The 19,050-nt window shown below is 42.0% G+C and overlaps 1 protein-coding gene across 2 annotated transcripts in view; it reads left to right on the top strand.

Annotated features, from left to right (window-relative positions):
- Positions 1 to 15,270, top strand: part of ece2a (endothelin converting enzyme 2a) — a 73,745-nt gene extending 58,475 nt beyond the window's left edge. For both annotated transcript variants that reach the window (XM_071491922.1, XM_071491923.1), the window contains exon 4: positions 13,947 to 15,270. In XM_071491922.1, coding sequence (XP_071348023.1) covers positions 13,947 to 14,252 — 306 coding nt within the window. In that variant the 3' untranslated portion in view covers positions 14,253 to 15,270. The remainder of the gene's footprint in view (positions 1 to 13,946) is intronic.
- The last annotated feature ends 3,780 nt before the right edge of the window (positions 15,271 to 19,050 follow it).

The raw sequence follows: 19,050 nt of genomic DNA, 5'->3' as shown, positions 1-19,050 counted from the left end.
TCAACAAGATTAGTTCACAAAATGTTGTGATCACTTTCTTATCACTATCCTGTTGCTCCATGACTGCATTTACACCAATGAAAAGCACTCAGCTTTTGACACTGGTTGTCTCGCCCTGCCTCCTGACGTCATCACACAAACCTCCCGGCCTTGACACACAACAGTTAACAATATTTGGAGCTCAAAACATTCAGGACATGAGCCCCAAGACATTACTCAAATGACACCACTTGCTCAGACAGCTAATTCTGATCGAAAGTAAAAGTCATGACGTGTGTGTAAGTCCCCTTGGTCCTAATTTTTCATTTATATTCATAAAATAAAAGCAGATTTGATCCTTATTGGGGATTAATATGTTTCTGTCTCCAGCAAATAACATAATGGTCTGTAGTCGGGCAGTAGACCATGATTCACTGGTACACTGGCACCCAAACAGCTGATGTAACATTACTTATGAATGGAGGAACTGTCGACAGGCTCTTTCTCTTAAACAGGACTGATGTGAAGGCAATTAAGTTCAATTACAGCGGTTGTGAGGTCAACCCTGCCTGCTATTTATTTGCTGTTGCAGTTTAGGTGTATAGAAACATAGTTTCTAGTCACACAAATCAGTGTCAAGTTGTGTTTTCGGAAAGATCAACTTAGGCTGCAGCTGTGTTGTATATTATGAGTTATTGTATATCAGTAGCAGCAAGAGATGAACAGGCTTGTTTTAGTGCGTACAAACTTCAAGAATAAATTAGCTAAAGTTGTTGTTTTTTTTATATGTTTTTTAAATATATATAGAAATATGAAATCTTTTTTCAGGTTGTTATGGAAACTGGCCTGCCTGCATCTGTAGCAGCTCTGTGCTGTACAGAAGAGTTTTCTACCTCTACTTCTCTCTACAGTCACTCGGTGAAAATGGCAGTAAATTAGTGTTACTGTTATGTTATCCGGCACAACTTGCATACAGCAGACAAACTGACACAAGAGAACCTCCCCTCGACAGTATTTTTTCATAGGAACGCTTCATTGTTGTACTCTGTGGAGCCTAAAAAGAAACCAGTGCTGTATGTGAGCCAGTGAAGGACAGAGTAAATGCCGTCTGTGTCCTGTTGCTGTTTTTCTGACAAGCACCATCTACGGAGTGAAGATGCCCCCCCTCTCCCCCCACCTCTCTCAGACCGAAACTGAGAAAGGTAAAGACAATTTAGCTGCTGCCCTTATGAGTAAATGGGTTTTTCCATAATGCCAGACTGGATCAAAAGCCTCTAGATTCTTTTTGGATTAGCCAAGCCAGTGAGGAAAAGCAAAGGAGACCCACTTCTGCTTTGTTGTAGGTTGAGTCACCAGAAGGTCTCTAGTGGGTTGAGACCTGTGGGGGAAGTCATTCTGGCCTCCTGACCCTGAGTGCCGAGCCAGGAATGATGGCTAATGCATTTTTTTTTTTTCTTTTTTACCAAGCAACTTTGAAGTGGCTGGTAGAGTTGGAAATCTGGAACACATCATTTTAATGCAACTCTCAGGGATTGTTAATCAAATAGCCCATTTTCACCACAAGAACTTTTCCAGTGGCACAGGAACCATTACAGGAACCGGTTACAGGAACCTCTGCCTAGTTCCTGGTGCCAGAAAGTCCCTGCTCCGTGGGTAGTACTTTTGAATGGCTCTGGAACCATAGGAACAGAGTTTGCAGTGATGACCATCTCTGATTGGTCAAACACAACACTCATGGCTGCTGCAACTTGTTTGAACAAATTCAAACTAACACATAATTCATTCTGATTAATTCTGTAGCCTGTCCTAAATCACGCTGTGACTGCAGTCACACCGGATTTTACTCCCCATTCATTTCTATGAGGAATGAGGTGAGACATATTCGCTGCCAGTCACAAATTTACCTCCACCTCATTCCCCTTCATATAGAGCTCAGCCAGACTAAACTTAGACATGTGAAATTTCAGGGCTCGCCAGTTTGAGAGAGGGGTTGGAATTCATCTCTCACCCAGGAAATATATCTCATACTCCTCTGCTTCTATATCTGTTTGCAGTGAGTCCAAGGACAATAATGGCAGGTAATGAGAGTAAAGTGTTAGGTAAGTAGCTCATGAGAAATCACTTTCAACTTGGCGAAGGCTGCTGTTAGGTGTTAGCCACGCTAGGCAGTTTATACTTACAACCCTGGCTTTGCTATTTTCCTGTCCTGCCTGCTTTTTGCCTCAGTATAGCAGTAAAATTTATAATTTTATATCCAGACTATTATGTTCTGTTCTCGCTAAGGTTCAAAGGTAGTTGCATTTTAAAGAGTGGTGGAACGGACAAATAATAATCAAATATGATGTGACAACCTTAACAGAGACGCTGGGTGCCCCTGAAATATATCCTACGATGAGGGTCGGACATTTCTGAACAACACCCCTAAATAACCTCCTTTCAATCGCCATCAAAGTATGGCAGCGACACCAGTGCCAATATTGTGACATGTAACATTTGTAGTGGCTTCCCCGTACTACTGGCCTAGTGAATGGACTGGACTGTGTTAGTGTGCTGCTGGAACCTCCACCGGGCTGTCCTGTCCCCCTTCCCCATCCCGCGGGACACCCCTTCAGCAGCCAGACACACTGGCCCATTTTACTTCCTTTTCTGCCTCCCTCCCTCCTCTGCTTCCCGTGCTGCATCTCCCTCTTTCTCCAGCTGCTGCCAAACTCCCTTTATCCCTGGCTCTCCATTAAAAAGGAGAGAAAGGCACTTTCACTTGTAAGACTTTATTGAAGTAGCTGTTTCTGTTTTGGCAGTGTTGACAGATGCACTTTTTCATTTCTGTCCAAGCCGTAAAATACACAGTGGCAGTTTATAGCTAAAAACTGATAGTAAACTAATCGTATAAAGTCGTGAAGCATTAGGTGCTGTGTAAGATGGAAGTTGCAAGTGTTCCTAAATAGAGTATGGCTACAATAAACTAATTACCCAGCCACTGCTGATGCAAGTCTACCCGCAAGAACTTAATGGATAATTACATATAAGTGCGAGCGAGGGCTTGATAAGTGTAATAAGTGTCTTGGGCTTTAAAGGGTAGCGTCAGATTTAGAGACTGAGAAAACAGAAGCACAGAGGGAGAGAAAGGGAGCCAGCCAAAAGAAAAGGGAACACACTCCCTCCTGCTTCTAAGCCAAACATGTCACTGTACCAGCCGCTCACGTTTTGCTCTAGTTTCTCTGTGGCTCATATTCCTCTGAGTTTTATGATTTTTTTTTTTTTTTCCCGTACTGCTCTGAATGGCAGATGAGTTTATTAATTACTGATTTGCTGACTCTGTGCCTTCCCATACAATACAAAGTTGTTGTTTTTTTTTTTTATAAAGTCTGCATGATTTTTTCATCACATTGCACCAAGAATAGCAAACATTGCTTAATTAGCTTAGCATATTTGACCGCAGTGAGTATGCTGCTTTGTATCTGTGCCTGCTAAAAAGACTTTTACAAAATTAAACATAAGCAAATGTTAATGCACGCACACTCACACACACACACACACACACACACACACTGTGGAGTACAGGCATGAAAAGCAGTGCAGGGATGCTGGGAGCATGACAGTGGGCGGGTGTGGGTGTCAGAAGTGCGTCTCTGTCTTTCTCCGCCGGTGTGAAAAGTAGTTCAGTAATTAAAGCAAACCTCTCTCCGGTCCCCAATGGAAAGGGGGAGGCAGAAAGGGTGAGGAGGCAGCGAGAGCGAGAGATAAAGAAGAAAGGAGAGATAAAAGCCAGAGACGGTTATTTTTGATGAAAGGGGAAGAAAGGGAGGTTTTAATTTTAGCTTAGCGTGCCAGATTGCCATGAGGGGAGAATGTGGCGGCTGAATGCAAAGATGCTGTGTTATCGGTTAGACAGGGGTCCATGCACTCGTGTGGACACACAACACACACACTAACGTTACATCTCGCTGCCACGAGCACACTGTTGAAAATTAGCCTGAAGTCAAGAGTTTCCCTCGTTTCAAGGGGAATGACCAGACCAAAGCTTTTAGTTTTCTTCATGTTGAAGAAGCGCTTTGTAAATGCATCAGCAGTGACCCAGTTCAGAGCCACATTTGTTGTCAAAAAAATAGTAATTCCTTTGTCTTTGTCTTTGTTGAACTCCTGCATTCACCTAAAGTCAACCTACTAATTAGGTGCTAGAAAAAAAGACCTTTCTGACACCAAACCGTGCTTGTCGGCAGTCTGACAAAGCCTCACATCCCAGTGAAAGGTTGATGTGTGTTTCCACTGCAAACATTCAGTGTACTTTTTGTGTTATTTGAGCTGTTTTCTCATATCAGCGCTGCTCGTTATCGGAACTTTCTGGCATTCTCCTCATCTAATGAACGTTGCCAATTTCACTGTTCTGCTGCCTGGTGTTTTTGTTTTTGAGAGGTGTAATGTTCTGACCTACATACATTACCATGACCAGCACTAAACTTTTGTCTCCATGGCAACGTGTGTGTGTGTGTGTGTGTGTGCCTGCGTGAGTGAGAGGGAGGGACGCGCCTACTTGAAAGGCAGGATGTTGTTATCTTCCTATGGTCGCCCGAGCCTCCACACCTGCACTCAGTTTTATATCAGGGGAAGGTGTTGAGCCTAGAAATCACCATTTTGAGTCAGTGTCCGCTCTTATCAAATGCGTTGCACACATCATCATGATCTATATGTTAACTCAAACACAAACAAGCCACTTTTTTTCCCGGCAAGGCAAGGGTGGATAGATGTGAAGGGAGAGAAGAGAAAAGGAGAGAAGGTCTCTGATGTATAATTTATCCGTGCAGTGGGTGGGCGGAGGAGATGGGGTGTGAGCCGGGTGAGGAGAGGAAATTCGGGGGAGGAAAGATGGGTGGGCAGAATGGAGGAGGCAGAGAGAGGGAGGGTAGGGAGAATCCACCACTCTCACGTTTTCCCTGTTATCCGTCACTGTGCCAAGTACTGTAAGTTGTCCAGTGGGGATATGGGTCTGTATAAATCAATATGCGTGATCAGATTTATGCATGGTTGTCGTTTTGTTTTGTTCTTGTGCGTAGGCTGCCCTTTCCCATATTTGTTGGAATGAATTTTTCTCCTCAGGATGAGACACTTTGTGCAGATTTGTACTTGCAAATGCACAAAATCAAGCCTCTCCAGGGCAGATGGTGCCTTATAGCATTTGCACATTTGGCTCTTCAAGGCAGGAGCTTGGAGAAAGAAGAAGAGAAAAAGAGGGATAAAACAGGGATGGAGGGATGAAGGAAACAAAGCAGGCTGTTGCACCCCTGGAGGGAGGAGCAGAAGAGTAGATCTGCTTTGTTAGGAGACCAGCGTTGAGACCTCATTCTCTCACACCTCCCTCCCTCCCATCTTTATTCTCTCTCCTCTCCTCCTTTTCTCCGTGCTCCTCTCACCCACTCCCTCTTCGTTTCTTCGTTTCCTCAAGATATTTACACGTTTTTGCTATCCACATGCCTGGCTGCAGGCTACGGGTGAGGTGAAATGGAAAAGAGGGGCGGCTGATTTCAAATGCACATTCCTTCAGGGAGGGGGGAAGCTGCAGTGAGGGGGTCTGCAGAGCTACACGAGACCAGTAAACAACCTCAGAGAAGATGGGAGGGAATTTATAAAATATGATATGAAAATATGACCTAAATAAAAAGTGTACCTCCTACCTGCTTTTTCTCTCTGCCCCATATCAGCTGTGCGTTCTTTTGTGCACAGACGTATCAACCCATGCGTGTGTGTTTGTGTGCACAAATGTGTGAGAGTGCATGTGTGTGCCCTATTTTGTGTGTGTGTTTGTGGGTGTACAGTATCTCTTAAGGAGACAGTAGCTTGTGGTCCGTACAGGTCTGCTGTCCAGAGATAGCACTCTGTTGTTGTCTCTGCCCACTGATCAGCTCTGCCTCACCCACAGAGTGAGGTGGGTGCACACACACACACACACACACACACACACGAAGAGCCACCTCCATCTCTGCTTGCCCCACACTAATCTTCCTCCATCATCAAGTTGGAACAGACAAACGAAGACTGTTCTACTAGGCAAGCCAACATCTTTTGAGTTCCACAAGTTTTTAAAGGACAAATAAAACAGTATTGGCATTACTCTCCTATAACGTGGTTAGGGTTATTTTTTATTCCACACATTCTTCTTCACTGTCAAAATCTGGTGTTTACATTACCCACAATGCAACTCAACCTGCCAACAGTTGTGTTATTCTAGTAGCGACTACCATAACCTTGAGCCTCTGGCCTCAAGCAGACATGAGGAGTGGGTTACAGAGGTCTAGTAACTCCACACCCCCAATTTTTTCAAATTTGTAGTCTTCAGCCCATAGACAGTAGATAAAGATGGACGTAACCTCCGTGACGTCACCCATAGATTTATGGAGGGGCAGTTTTGAAGTTCAAAGTGGACTGGTCTGCCGTTGCCATCTTGGCAGTGCCTGACTCTGCCTAACTCCAGGGTAATTGAAAATGGGCAAAGAGTTGGGGCGCGTGTGGAGCTGAGACTTTGGTACATACCCTAACTTAACATATAGTTGTCATTAAGAAAGATATTAGCTAAAGAGACCAAAACTGGCTGTAAACATGTTTTTTTTCTGCTGTTAAGTTTAAACATGGGAGTCTGTGGAGATTAACTCACTTTTGGAGCCAGCTGAGGAACTGCACTTTTTAAGCACTTCCATGTTGGCTTCGCTCTTCAGCCCCAGAGGTTGCCTTTTGCTTCAGCTCCAGTTCACTTTGACTCAAGTGACATCAGTATGGCACTTTGGCATTAGATCATTGCAAAAGGTTTCTTTTCTGTTTCTTCAAGTTGCAAATATGAATCTGCTACAGCTTTGACAGCTGTGTGTAACTTTTTTGTAGCTGATTAAAATAAAGGTTGGAAACAAAATTACTGGATTTAGAGCTCAAAAATTCTATAAAACCAAATTTGAGTAAATGGAAAAAATTTCTAAAAATAAAAACGTGGCCCTGCATGTTGCAAATTAGATGTGAAGATGGGTCTGTCTGTGCCTCGTGAGTATGTTTTTTTTTAAATCTCCTGGCCTGAGAGGAACAGGTTTGACTTACATGTTGCCAAAGGACTCTATTGTGTATCAGCCATGCAACATCTTCTTGTAAGGCTGCTGACTTTGGGCAGTCTGCTCTTCTCTTTATGTTAACAGTGGAGGTCTGTTGCTGTCCTGGCATCTTTCAGGTGTGTTGCATCAGTATGATGTCAGTGCAAACCCTCCAACCTATTACTACACATCTACAATACCGAGCTGAAAGACTTATTGTGATATGGCCATAAGAAAAGAAATTGAGGCATTGGGGAAAAAATGCACTCAGAGATTCCTCACTTGCCTCAACATATGAAGCTGTGAGCTAGTTCAGGCAGCCAAGGGTGGATACAACATGTATCCATCACACCCTTTGATCATGGCAGTGTGGTTAAACCATTAGTGTTCTCATTCTTGTGCTGTACAGCAACACACCACATATTTAAATCATAATCTATTCCACAACAGGCCGACTAAACTTATTTTGTTGTGTCCTCCTGAATTGTAAATTCTATATTTCATATTTCAGCCTTGTGTCCATATGGAGTACAATGAGTATGTCCTACAGGCTATGTAGTATTTAACTCTGACCCATCCACCTCAGGTTCACTTATATTAAGACGAAGCGTCAGAGGAGAAATGGAGAGAGCAGAGAATCCAAAACTTTTTGTGCTATCTTATGACATTCACGTAAAAGTCCTCAGCACTTTTTGGCTGTAAAAAAATTTCTATGACAGAAAATTTACATAACATCAGGACAACTGAATTCACAACAGCAGCCTCACAACTCATGTTTTGTCTACAGTTTTTATTCTTTATTTACAGATCTATTTGTTTGTTTGTTCTTTACGTTCAAATATTTCAAGATGATGAATTGATGTGATCAGCTATCGCAAATCATCTGACAGGTTGTTAAAAAGGACGACAGCGTGCCCTCTTGCTGCCTCAGGAACTACAGACATACCTTTTCAGTCTCAGATGAACCCAGATTGCGTAACCCGAACGTCGTGCCAAGTGAAATAACAGAAGTAAGATGTGACAACTCGCTACCCTGTCCCCGTCTGACCACTGTAGACAATCAGTTATCTCATGTACAGTATCTTTAGGCAAACCTGAGCTCAGAGACGAGAGAATGGAGATAAGAGGGGATGAGTTGTAATATTGCGGTCCAGTGAGGACAGGCATACAAAGCGGTGAATAGGAGAAACTGAGGATGCACACCTGGAGAAAGAGAGGCTACAGAGTAGATGAAATGTCATTCTTCTTGGAACGACAGCTTATCTCCTCTCTGACTAATGCGGAAAGGTCAGGCAGGGACTTGGACTGACATATACAAAGTTAATATTTCAAAGGTTTAGACAAGTTCATCTGTTTCTCCCAGTACAAAGACTGTTTGGGTCATGTCTACACAACTAATTCTTAATGTGGTGATCACAAAAATCCTAAATAATGTTCTGATAATTCACTAAAAAGTTGACTGCCTCAGTTGCTGTATTTAAATCTGAATTTTGGCCTGATGATGGCGCTAGAGGAAAAGTCAGGGGATCAACAGAGTCGGTAGGATTCATCCTCTGATAACCATGAATGAACAAAATTTAATGGCAATCCCTACAGCCATGTCACCAGCGTGGCTAAGATGTTTAGTGTGTGTTACAGGGATGTTCAGGTCATGTTCAGGTCACTGTTCAGGTTCAAGCTCTTGTGTATTTATGTATTGAATAAACCTCTGAATGCTTTCAAGCTCAAATGACACTAATCTGTAACTGATAATATTAAGATTTCCCCATTAGTGTGATCCTGATTGATATTACTATACTAAAATGCCAGTGGGATTACCTGGGATTCCTCATGGGGATCTGAACTCCTGATCTCACTTTACGTTTTTGTAGAAGCACACTCAAGACAGGTCGGGTCACTTAGACACAAGCCTCCACCACCACACTGAATAATTCAGGAGAGGCCATGATGCTCTGTGCGTGCGTGCGTGCGTGCGTGCGTGCGTGCGTGCGTGCGTGTGCGTGTGTGTTTGTGCGTGTGTGTGTGTGTGTTGTGGAATTGTTTCAGTAGAGAGTGAGTGTGTGAAGATGGGCACTAACAGAGTGGTTTCCTCTGTTCTCTTGGAGAAACCCTCTGGCCCACTTTGGATCAGCTTACAGGTGTGTGTGTGTGTGTGTGTGTGTGTGTGTGAGGTGGATAGATTGAATACTGACTATTATGGTTGAGTGTAGCCCTCATCCACCTGTTGATTCAGGTGAGAGACTCTGAATTTGGGTACATTAAAGCTTATCTGCTTGTCCTGAAAAATGACGGTGATTGAAACACTAGTGTATCTGTAGCACTCAAAACACAACATCACATCTGAACAGACCTGCCACAGCTGATCCTTTATCATAATAATACCGCCACTGTGATGTGCGGGTGGATGATTTACATAGTGCCAGAGCTGTTGTCATAGTGCGCGTGCTGGTATACATACAGAATGTGTATAAATGTGACTCACCACACTCAATACACCATCCTCCTCTTCAGAAGGATTTCCCATGTATGTATAGATGCCCAATGCTGAGTGTAAGACTCTGGATCAGCAATGTATCCTCCGAACACATAAAGATGGACAGCGTAATGTGATGTGTGACTATGTGTCATTTTTTGTAAAATGGCCTAAAACATGATGTAATTTATTGTTCAAGCTGTCCTCCAACTGCCATCCTAGCTGTCAAGCAGCCATGGTTATAGCTGACTTGTTCGCTATAGTTCAGTCTTGTCTTGGGTTGCAGTGACGTCAGTCCTCCAGTCACCTGTGACATAAGGGTCTGGAGTTACACTGCCCAGGTACAGCGAGAGAACCCATACATCTTAATGTCATGAATAATGGCTGAAGGGGTGAAATCAGGACTCACCCTCCTGTTTACTCACTCAATGAAGCGTCTGGAGGGCTCCACCTGCACTGCACTGTGACTTCTTTTTAGTTCCAGTAATCTGACAAGAGTTCTGGTCTTCTGAGGAAACTGTCATCATGTCTTTTTTAAAGGAAAAGATATGCTCACCTTTTTCTCAATTGGTGTGTTATTTTTAAACCTGCAGTATTACCAACCATTTCTACAGTTCCACAGAGCTTTTAGCCTCTTTTAGCTAAATGTTTTGGTTCTACAACTCTTGGCTGTTGTCAGCAACAAAGCTCCAGGGAACCGTAGTCTGTCTGCAAGCCACCAAATAGCAGATAAACATAGTCAAATATACACGACCCAAATATTTTGGTTTATTCTAAACCATGACTAAAAGGAAAGTAAATATCAGTCAAACAGTTGTCAGGAGGCCAGCAACATGACCTGTTGGACAACAGTACACGCTGCTGATGTTGTGTGAATTGGACAGCTCGTTTTTATGTTTGTAAGGCCCACTAGTGACCTTTAACTTACCTAGAGACAGAGAGGAAGATCAATACCAAGAAAGAGAGAGCCCTTTTAGGCTACCTCAACACATGCATTTGTTAGCTTAGCGCTCTAAAAAGAAAAAACAATACACCTTTCATTGACTCCAATACTGTCTTATACATGTTTTATCTTTTATTTGTATCACTTGAAACTGAAAAGGTGGCAGCGTGGCTCAACTGGCAATTAGCTTATACACTGAAGCTCTTCCTTGACCAGCAACATCTCAGAAAATTGACTGCTTGCAGCATTTCAAAAGTCTAATTTAGCACAGTGCAGTTGTCTGCTTTTCCCACAATGTTTTAACCCTTGACAAAAAGCTGATAAGTCTCACTGTCCACGAACAACATGTAAACTAGACTAGAAGTTTACTTCCACTTTGAGCATTTGATCTAAGCAGTCTAAAAACATCCCTGGAGGTATCTGTGTACTGGACACAAAGTCTCCAGCAGGTTGGGAAATATGCTTGTTAGCTGTCTTGTGGATTGTTCCTTTAAAATCATAGATTTCTAAAGTATTTCTGCATTCATCACAAAGTCATGTACAAGCAGCGTTTTTCCTGAAGAGGTGCAGTATTTCTGCTCATTAAATGTGAAACCTCACCATCTACGTCCAGAGACGGGCAGATTAAGGAGTCAATCTGTTAATTCAGTACATACAGTAGATATTATTTGGTTGAGGAACAATTACAAAAGCAAGGTTTTTAAAAAAAAAGTAATCCAGTCCATTATTTATGACTATCATAACTTCAGCTCTAAATACTTTTGCCTCTCTGACACGTCTTTGTCAGGTTCTCTCTAATCTAAATCATTCTACCCTGCTCTCTCCCATTTCTGTGCATTATATTACTCATTTTATACCATATCCAATGACTGCACCACCCTTTGTCTTGCTTTTCCTCCATGTCACAGTGGAGAGTGAATAATTCATGCTCGGGCTGCTCGCTGGTGGAGAGAAATCATGTGAGAGGAGCAGAATACACGTGCTGGTCTCTGAGGGACTCTTCTCTCCAAAGACCCCAGGACAGAGTTGGGGGGGTGGGGTCTGCCACAGCTTACTGTACAGCTTACTGTACAGACCACAACTACTCCATCCTGGTTGCCTACATGACATTACCATGCCAGCTTTTCATGATAGTCACACGTGAGCTCGGATCCAGAGGGACTCTGCCGTCAAAGCCCAGCCATGGAGCCAAACACAGAGACCGTGCAGTAGCTTCTCACTATACATCTATGTATTGTATATACATGACACGGGGCTTCATTAATTAGTTAAGCTTATAACAAATATGAAGGAAATAACTTTTAATTTGGTCAGTGATGCATGTTTCTAGAGCACTTTTTACATCTTTATATTTGGTTCACTGAACCCTTGGAACAGAAGATGCAGAGCTTTCAACCCGAGCTCATGGTCTTCATCAGTGCATAGAGTTTGCTCATTTTTGACCTTGATAGTCCACTGAAGTCATATTTCGAGTCAAAAGTAACTCTTAAGCTTTGGCTGTGAAGAGAAGTCCCAAGTCAAGTCCCACATCTTGAACTGAGTCTTAAACATCGTGTCACTGTGCGGCAGCAACATCAGGCAAACTCCACAGCTGGCCACCAACGACAGATAGCTAATGTTAGAAACTGCTCATTTTAAAAGACAACATGTAAGCTACTAAACCTCAGATGCAATGATTTTGTTACCACTGTGACTGTGTCAAGGGCTCATTTACTCCATATTTTCAAAGGTAACTACTAAATGCTACCTTGTAGCTAATGTTAGTTTAAGCCATAGCTGTAGGAGAACATCATTAGCCTCAGCTTCCTCGCCTAACTTCAACTGTTCTTTGTGAAGCCTCAAATGTTAAAAGGTTTTCACACCTACATCTTTAACTGTTGAGCTCAATGTTTTGCATGTTGCCATCTGTTTTTGTGGGTTGACTGTGGTGCTGTCATTTTATCTCAATGGTCTCCAAGGTATTATCTTCTGCCGGAGGCAAGGTGACTGGCTGCTGAGAGACTGAAGTCCATCGATTGTCAGGAAAATTAGTTAATTTGGTGCCCTTTTTTTTTAATACCATTATTTCTAATCTTTGGGTTTGGGGAAGTCATTCCAACTCAAAAGGCTGAAGTCCAAGTGAAGCCACTCACAAGCCATAGGTATAAAAGTCAGAGGCAAGTCTTTTTTGATTTAGTCAAGTGCAGATTTTGTCTCCAGATTCGTGACTTAAGTCTGACTCAAGTCCAAGTCACATGATTCAACATCTAAATCTGCTGTAGGCCTGTAGTCTTTCGCAAACAATGTATCAGGAGAAGTCAACCTCGCTCACATGTTTGTTATATCAAACATAAAAAGTTTTTTGCTCACCAGTCAGTGTTCTGCAGATTCTGCCCCTTCACTCCCACACGCACTTCTGTCTCTGGAGAAAGTCCCTGCCAAAGTGTGGCTAAATGTGTCTCTGCATGCTTGTGTTTGTGTCAGTGTTCATATTCTCTGTGTGTGTGTGTGGCTGTGTGCGTGTGTGTACTCTGGTTTGCCTGAGCTCTCGTGAAGCTTACTGTGTCCCAGTGCACACGTGTACCTCACACGAAGTATCAGCACACTGGAAGGGTGATGGACCCAGGACAACAATTATTCATATGGAGGGACCCTCACAGTTTTCGTGCTGTCACACTGTGTTATCAGACCGCATGGCTAAGCAGCCACCACTGTGCACTGAAAAGCTCAGTGCTTGCTCTGGCTTACAGCGATCCGTGTGCCTGTTTGGACAGAGGCTGATTTAAGGGAGTTTGGTATTTGACAGATGAAGAGAAGTGTCCATGACATAGGTGGAATTCAACCTTAAGATATTTAACAAGCAACAAGAAGTCACAGAGTTGTTTTGTGACTCAGATTTGGATTTGATTCAGAAGAGTGCTTCTCCCACAGCCATTTCTTTTCCTTAACAAAAAATGCAGTTTATTACAACTTGGGTTTTCTTGTCATTGCTCTTGCCCTCAATTCTATTGGTTAAGATAACATTGTACTCTACGAAGTAATTGCTGATATCTCAAATGCAGCAAAAATGAGGCAAGAAAAAAAAAAGAGCTCTCAGTCAGTTATACAGGTTTTAAACCCCCAGCTTAGATGTATTCTTCTCTTCTGAATAAGTTTGATTAACCCTAGTGTTTACTTGTCACCTCCTTGGACCATTTTTTGTAATTTCACCAGAGTCCTAGATCTCAGTAATTAACTCAGTACAAACTTATTAAAGCCAACAGAGTCAATGTCCAAAGCTACAAGATTAATACTCAGGTTGTAGAAAACCTTGCTTCCCTTAAAACCCCTAACATATAAATTATCCTGTCAGTCTCAAATAATTCAACAAATGGCTGCTTATGTGGCAGAGGAGATTGCTGGTAATAATAGTGGAGGTGGGAATTATAATGGTGTGGGTCTTGATGGTAATGTACTATGGCGGGAATGTCGCCTAATTCTCCTCCTCTCCTTTTTCTCCTCCCAGATCAGCCGCTGCTTGAAGCCTGGAGGACGGTTTGTCTCTGTTACCTTCGCCCAGCCCTTCTTCAGGAAACGCCTCTACGCTCGCACCGAGTACAACTGGTCAATCAAACAGTACAGTTATGGAGAAGGCTTTGAATATTTTGTGTATGTGATGACCAAAGGAGAGCAGCTTAGTCCAGAAGATGCAGCTCTGGAGAAAAAGCTACTGGAGCAAAAGCTGCTTGAGGACACCAAATCCCAACCTGCCAGGACTGCCACAACACAAAATGATGATAAGGGAGACTTCCTGTCTAATATTAACTTGTAAAATGACTGGATTATCTGAAGCAATCTTAGGAATACACTGTGCCCAAGCCTTCAGAAACTCAAACAAATATGACAGAAACTTCCTCTGTTAACCCAAATTTTAAAGTTTTTTTTAGGCTACTGTTGTTGTGTGATTTTGTAAGAACGAACTACTGAGTATTTTTTAATTGTAGTCTGGGCAAAGACATTCATATGGACATTGTTTTACACACCAACTTCTATGATGTTAGATTTAATTTTCTACCAAGATAGCAATATACATCAAGAAGAATTTTCCTTAAGTTCAATTCAGAATTTTTTAAGAAAACTAGATGAAATGTTTTTACCAAACATATTATTTAGCATCATTAAAGCAAGACTGGGTCAAAACCTAGTATATGTCTGGACCGCCAAGAAATAAAGCTATTTCACCGCATGGATGCTTAAATTAAACAGGATGTTTAAGAAAAAGTATTGACTGATCAAAAGAAATGTATGGTATTTATTTACATGTACAGACCATTTACAATACACATTTATATACTGATATTTCATAGACAAAAAGGTGCTGTAAACCAGATGGGAACAGGACAAAATACTGCCAAATAATTTTTTTAAATTCAACAAAACAAACTCATCAATTAAAAAACGTTGGAAACTATTTGTACAGCTCTAAAAAGTCACCTAACAGTGTGAAATATTTACATATTTCATATACATATCTCTTATTGTTACAACAGTTGCAGCAATAGTAAATTGGAACATTCAGCTTAAAGCACAGGGCAAAGCCAAAGCTGAATAAACGTCTTGCTTTAAGTTTCCTTACACATAGAGTGTTCCTGTTAGTGACAGGGTCCCCCAGATTCAAAATGGCCAGTGAATGGTTGGTCAATAAATTGTTGTTTCACTTTATCCTACCATGGGAATTGTTTTATATTTGTTTTTAATGTTTATATCGTTGTATCATTTATACAGTCAGTTTAATTGTGATTGTTATGGAATGATTTGTTGCCATAATAAAACTGACTCATCATGGATCATCTTCTCTCTGTCTGTGCTACTATCTGTCTATGCTACGATCATCCTCTGTTGCAGTCCATAATAGAAACTTTTATCAGTCGTAAGCCAAATTTACATGCTAGTGTCCAGTCTGCCTACGTATCAGAAAGATTCCACAGTCTCTGAATCTGTAGTGCAGTGTGAGCGTGTCACTGTTAACGACTAACTGGCATGTCTAGACAGAGCACATAACAGCAGCACCAGCCTGCATGTAAAGTCCGTGTTTAAGTCCATTGATATGTCAGTCAGCGTGTCCCCTTATGTTGTGGTTGTCTGCATCTGTCCCGCGTCTGCTTTAGATTCCAGACAAAAGCTGCTAATGGAGATATGCAGTGTTTGACACACCTGTCAAGCACACTGACGCTGCTTGAGGGCACATACACATGCACATACAAGTAATAGCTCACCCTGCGTGTTATTTCTTGAGGAAACATGAGATGAGTCTTGGGTCCTGTGCTCTCTGCTGCTTAAATATAGACCAGAGAGGGGAGAGAGAACCAGGCATGCAGACAGGCAGGAAGGCTGGTGACTGGAGGCGGGGGGGGGGACCACATTAATAAAGTAGAAATCATTTATTTTTAATTCTCCACTGAGATCTAATTACTGCCTATTTTTAAGACTTGGGGGAAAAAAAAGGTGTGTGATTTTTCAGATGGATCGTCTTCCTTTCCATGATTTTCTTGCTGGTGTAACATGGGTAGTTTGTTTAACTTTAACTTTGATGTTAACAAAACAGTCTCACCACAAGGTCTATTGAGAAGCTGTCCAGGCTTTTTATTTCTGGTTGGAGTCCGTTGATTTTTGCCCGCTGAAGTGACAACTGTTGCTGGCACGTTTCATCAGCCGTAGTTAGGCAGCCAATTAAGCGAACGACTGACACCATAAGTTGGTCGAAAATGCTGTCTCTTGCTGACTGTTTAATGAGTGACTCATGCTCGTGCTGACTCATTTTAAAACAAGAATCTTGTAAAAGGTCTCTTAAATATACACTGAGAGGCAAATTTCCAGAGCATTTCTCAGAGGTAGACATCATTGTAGTATGAGTATGATGAAGAAAAACACAAGCTCTGTTGCTTTTTTCCAACATTGCCCTCTTAGGCTTACTTGCACACTTTTTTGTATTTTCAATACTCTTCTTTCACTTTTAACCTTACAAGAGAAAATGCTTTTAGGAGGAGGATCAACAAATGTGTTTGCCCAACTTCACACTATCTTGGGTAATGTTGGCAGGGTTTGCTGGTGTGTAAACATCCCCATGTCCAGCATAGAGCAGGACAGACCTGCTAAAGTTACACTAAACTCTGATAGGCTTCCACACAGTGAGGAAATACTACACAGTGAGAGTTTAAATTCTCATCTTTTTTTAACATAAGCTGTAATACCACAAAGTAATGTAGTTTGTTATTGGTGTGCCCTTTGGCTTTATTAGTAAAGCTGAGTTACTACTGTAGATGGTAAACTAGTTAGCTAGCTATGCTAACTGTTGCAGTTTACATTAGTGTGGATAAACACAATGATTAATCCACTCCTTACACTTTTGCTTTTGTGCTTTTAGTGTTGGAAATGCTAGGAAAAAAAGAGACCCTCCTCCAAACTCTTGAAATACCACGTATCGCTCTTACCACAGCGCTTTGCACATCACTTCGACATGTGGAGAAATACAAAGCCTGACAGGCCTGCCATGCCTAGTTAGGCGTGCTTGGGCTAGGATTGGACAATTACTGTCCTGTGGTCAGATTTAGTAAACTTATTGGCTAAACAGTTGAGAATGAAAGTTAATTTTAGATTAGGGAAACAACAGTTGACAAAACAGTTTCATAACAACGCCCATTTAGTAGCTGTGTGTGTTTTATACTGAAAGAGGATTTCCGAATAACATTACCACCTTTTTTCCTAAGGTTTCACTGTTGCTGTAGCCTTGATTGACTACTCTGTATCACTATCAGACAGTGATGGTATAAATCTCACTCATTGTCTCTGTTGGGTAAACCCTCATTGGATAGTTTGGCTATTATCTGGTTTCCATGGTGACGAATGGGTGCAATGCTCTGACTATCTGAACAGGAGGGTTTTAAAAAAAACAGCCTGGCCCTTGTTCGGCCTGGCAGGATGGATGACAGGAGGGTGCTTATGTAAGTCTTAAGTGGCAGTAGGTTTGGTATTGACAATAGAGATTTGGGGAGGGGGACATAGCAGCCCACACTGCAGCACAAGGACATAAAACCATCTGATGGATTCACTGCTCACTGTGGATGGATGGAGGTTGGGTATGTCCCTGCTCACGGAGGGTTAGATTTTCTCTGCTAATTTTCCTCCCAAGCATGATCTCATTTTCCTCACAATTTCCTCTTTTGAACTTCCATTTCTGTTCTGTCAATATATGAATATATTGAAATTCAGCAGTCCTTAAATTTGGTTTTCAGCTCCCTTAGTCAGACTGACTGATGTGCAATGGCAGAGACCCCGACAGTGAGATTTAACTTGACTGGACTTAAGTTATATAACCACAGAGCAGGGCACAGGCCTTATTCAGGAGAGGTTTAGTCATCATTTTCTCTTAAACACAAACCTTTTCTTTGCAGTTTCTGCTTCTTCAGCTGATCACCTTTCTTATCCAGGTGTCTGAGCCTATGATTTAATATAGAGTGTTGTGTATTGAAGTCAGTGAGATAGTAGAGCCAGAAATTTCTCACCTGCTGCTAATTGTCCTCCATGCTCTGCTGCCTAAGGGCAGCAACAACACTAATCTACTGCATGCTCAATGCCTCTCTCTCTCTCTCTCTCTCCCTCTCTATTTGTCTTTCTCTTGTCTTTCTGTCTCTCTTCTGCTCTCTCAAACACTCTTATTCTCACCACCACCACCCCACCCTCTCTGTCTGCATCGATTTGCCCTAAATGCTTTGGTGTGTGGGTGCTATGTGAGGCCTCATGCAAGTTAAAAGGTCTACAGCTCTGTTTTTTTCTGCAAAATTGTTTGCCTTTCAACAGAGTTATGACACAGCACTACTGCCAGTTTGTACCCCATTGAAGTGCCTACTTACTGCAGCTGCACTCAGATTCTTAAAGGGAAATTTCAAGGTTGTATGAAATTTCTGGTTCCATACAACCTTGATCTTATTTTTGTAGTTTTGGCCATCAGTCCTATTGGTAATAAAAACACTGTACTCACAAAGTAATTATTACCCAGTCTTCCTGTGGTAAACACTGGTACAGGCAACACCACTGGCTTCATTACAGTCACTAACTGAAAGATGTGCTATGATTGGTAGTAATACTTGCTCAGCTATCCCTGCTAGTCATGTGACCCTGCCTCCGAGGTTGTAGCTCTTCTAACTTCCCACAGTTTTGTGCAAACTCAGTTTTCTCCTGCAATGAGGTTTTATTATGTATATTTCAGGAATGATCGCTTTCGGTTTTAACCCCAGACGTAGTGGTTTAGATCAGTGGTTACCAGCCTTATAAATCTGTGCAGTCACAAGAAGATTACTAGGATAGGACAGAATGAAAGATGTATTTCTGCTTCATCGAAGGAAACATCTTGCTCTTTCTTGCCTTGTCAGATGTTGTTGTAGCAGTGCCTCTGCATCCCTAGATCTCAGTAATTACTTTTATGAGTACGGATGGCAATTATATCTAAAAATTTAAAAATAAGACCCAAATTGTAATGAAGTGGAATATTCTTTTAATCTACAGCTTGTGTAGCCCATTGTTATAGATCAGTGTAGATAGGATTGAGGGAATCACCGGCATTAGATGCAGTG

This window comes from Trachinotus anak, unplaced genomic scaffold (genome assembly GCF_046630095.1).
Source record: "Trachinotus anak isolate AG129_WGS33_773 ecotype Australia unplaced genomic scaffold, CSIRO_AGI_Tana_v1 ptg000012l, whole genome shotgun sequence".
Taxonomy (NCBI): domain Eukaryota; kingdom Metazoa; phylum Chordata; class Actinopteri; order Carangiformes; family Carangidae; genus Trachinotus; species Trachinotus anak.
This window is presented reverse-complemented; position numbering and strand designations above follow the sequence as displayed.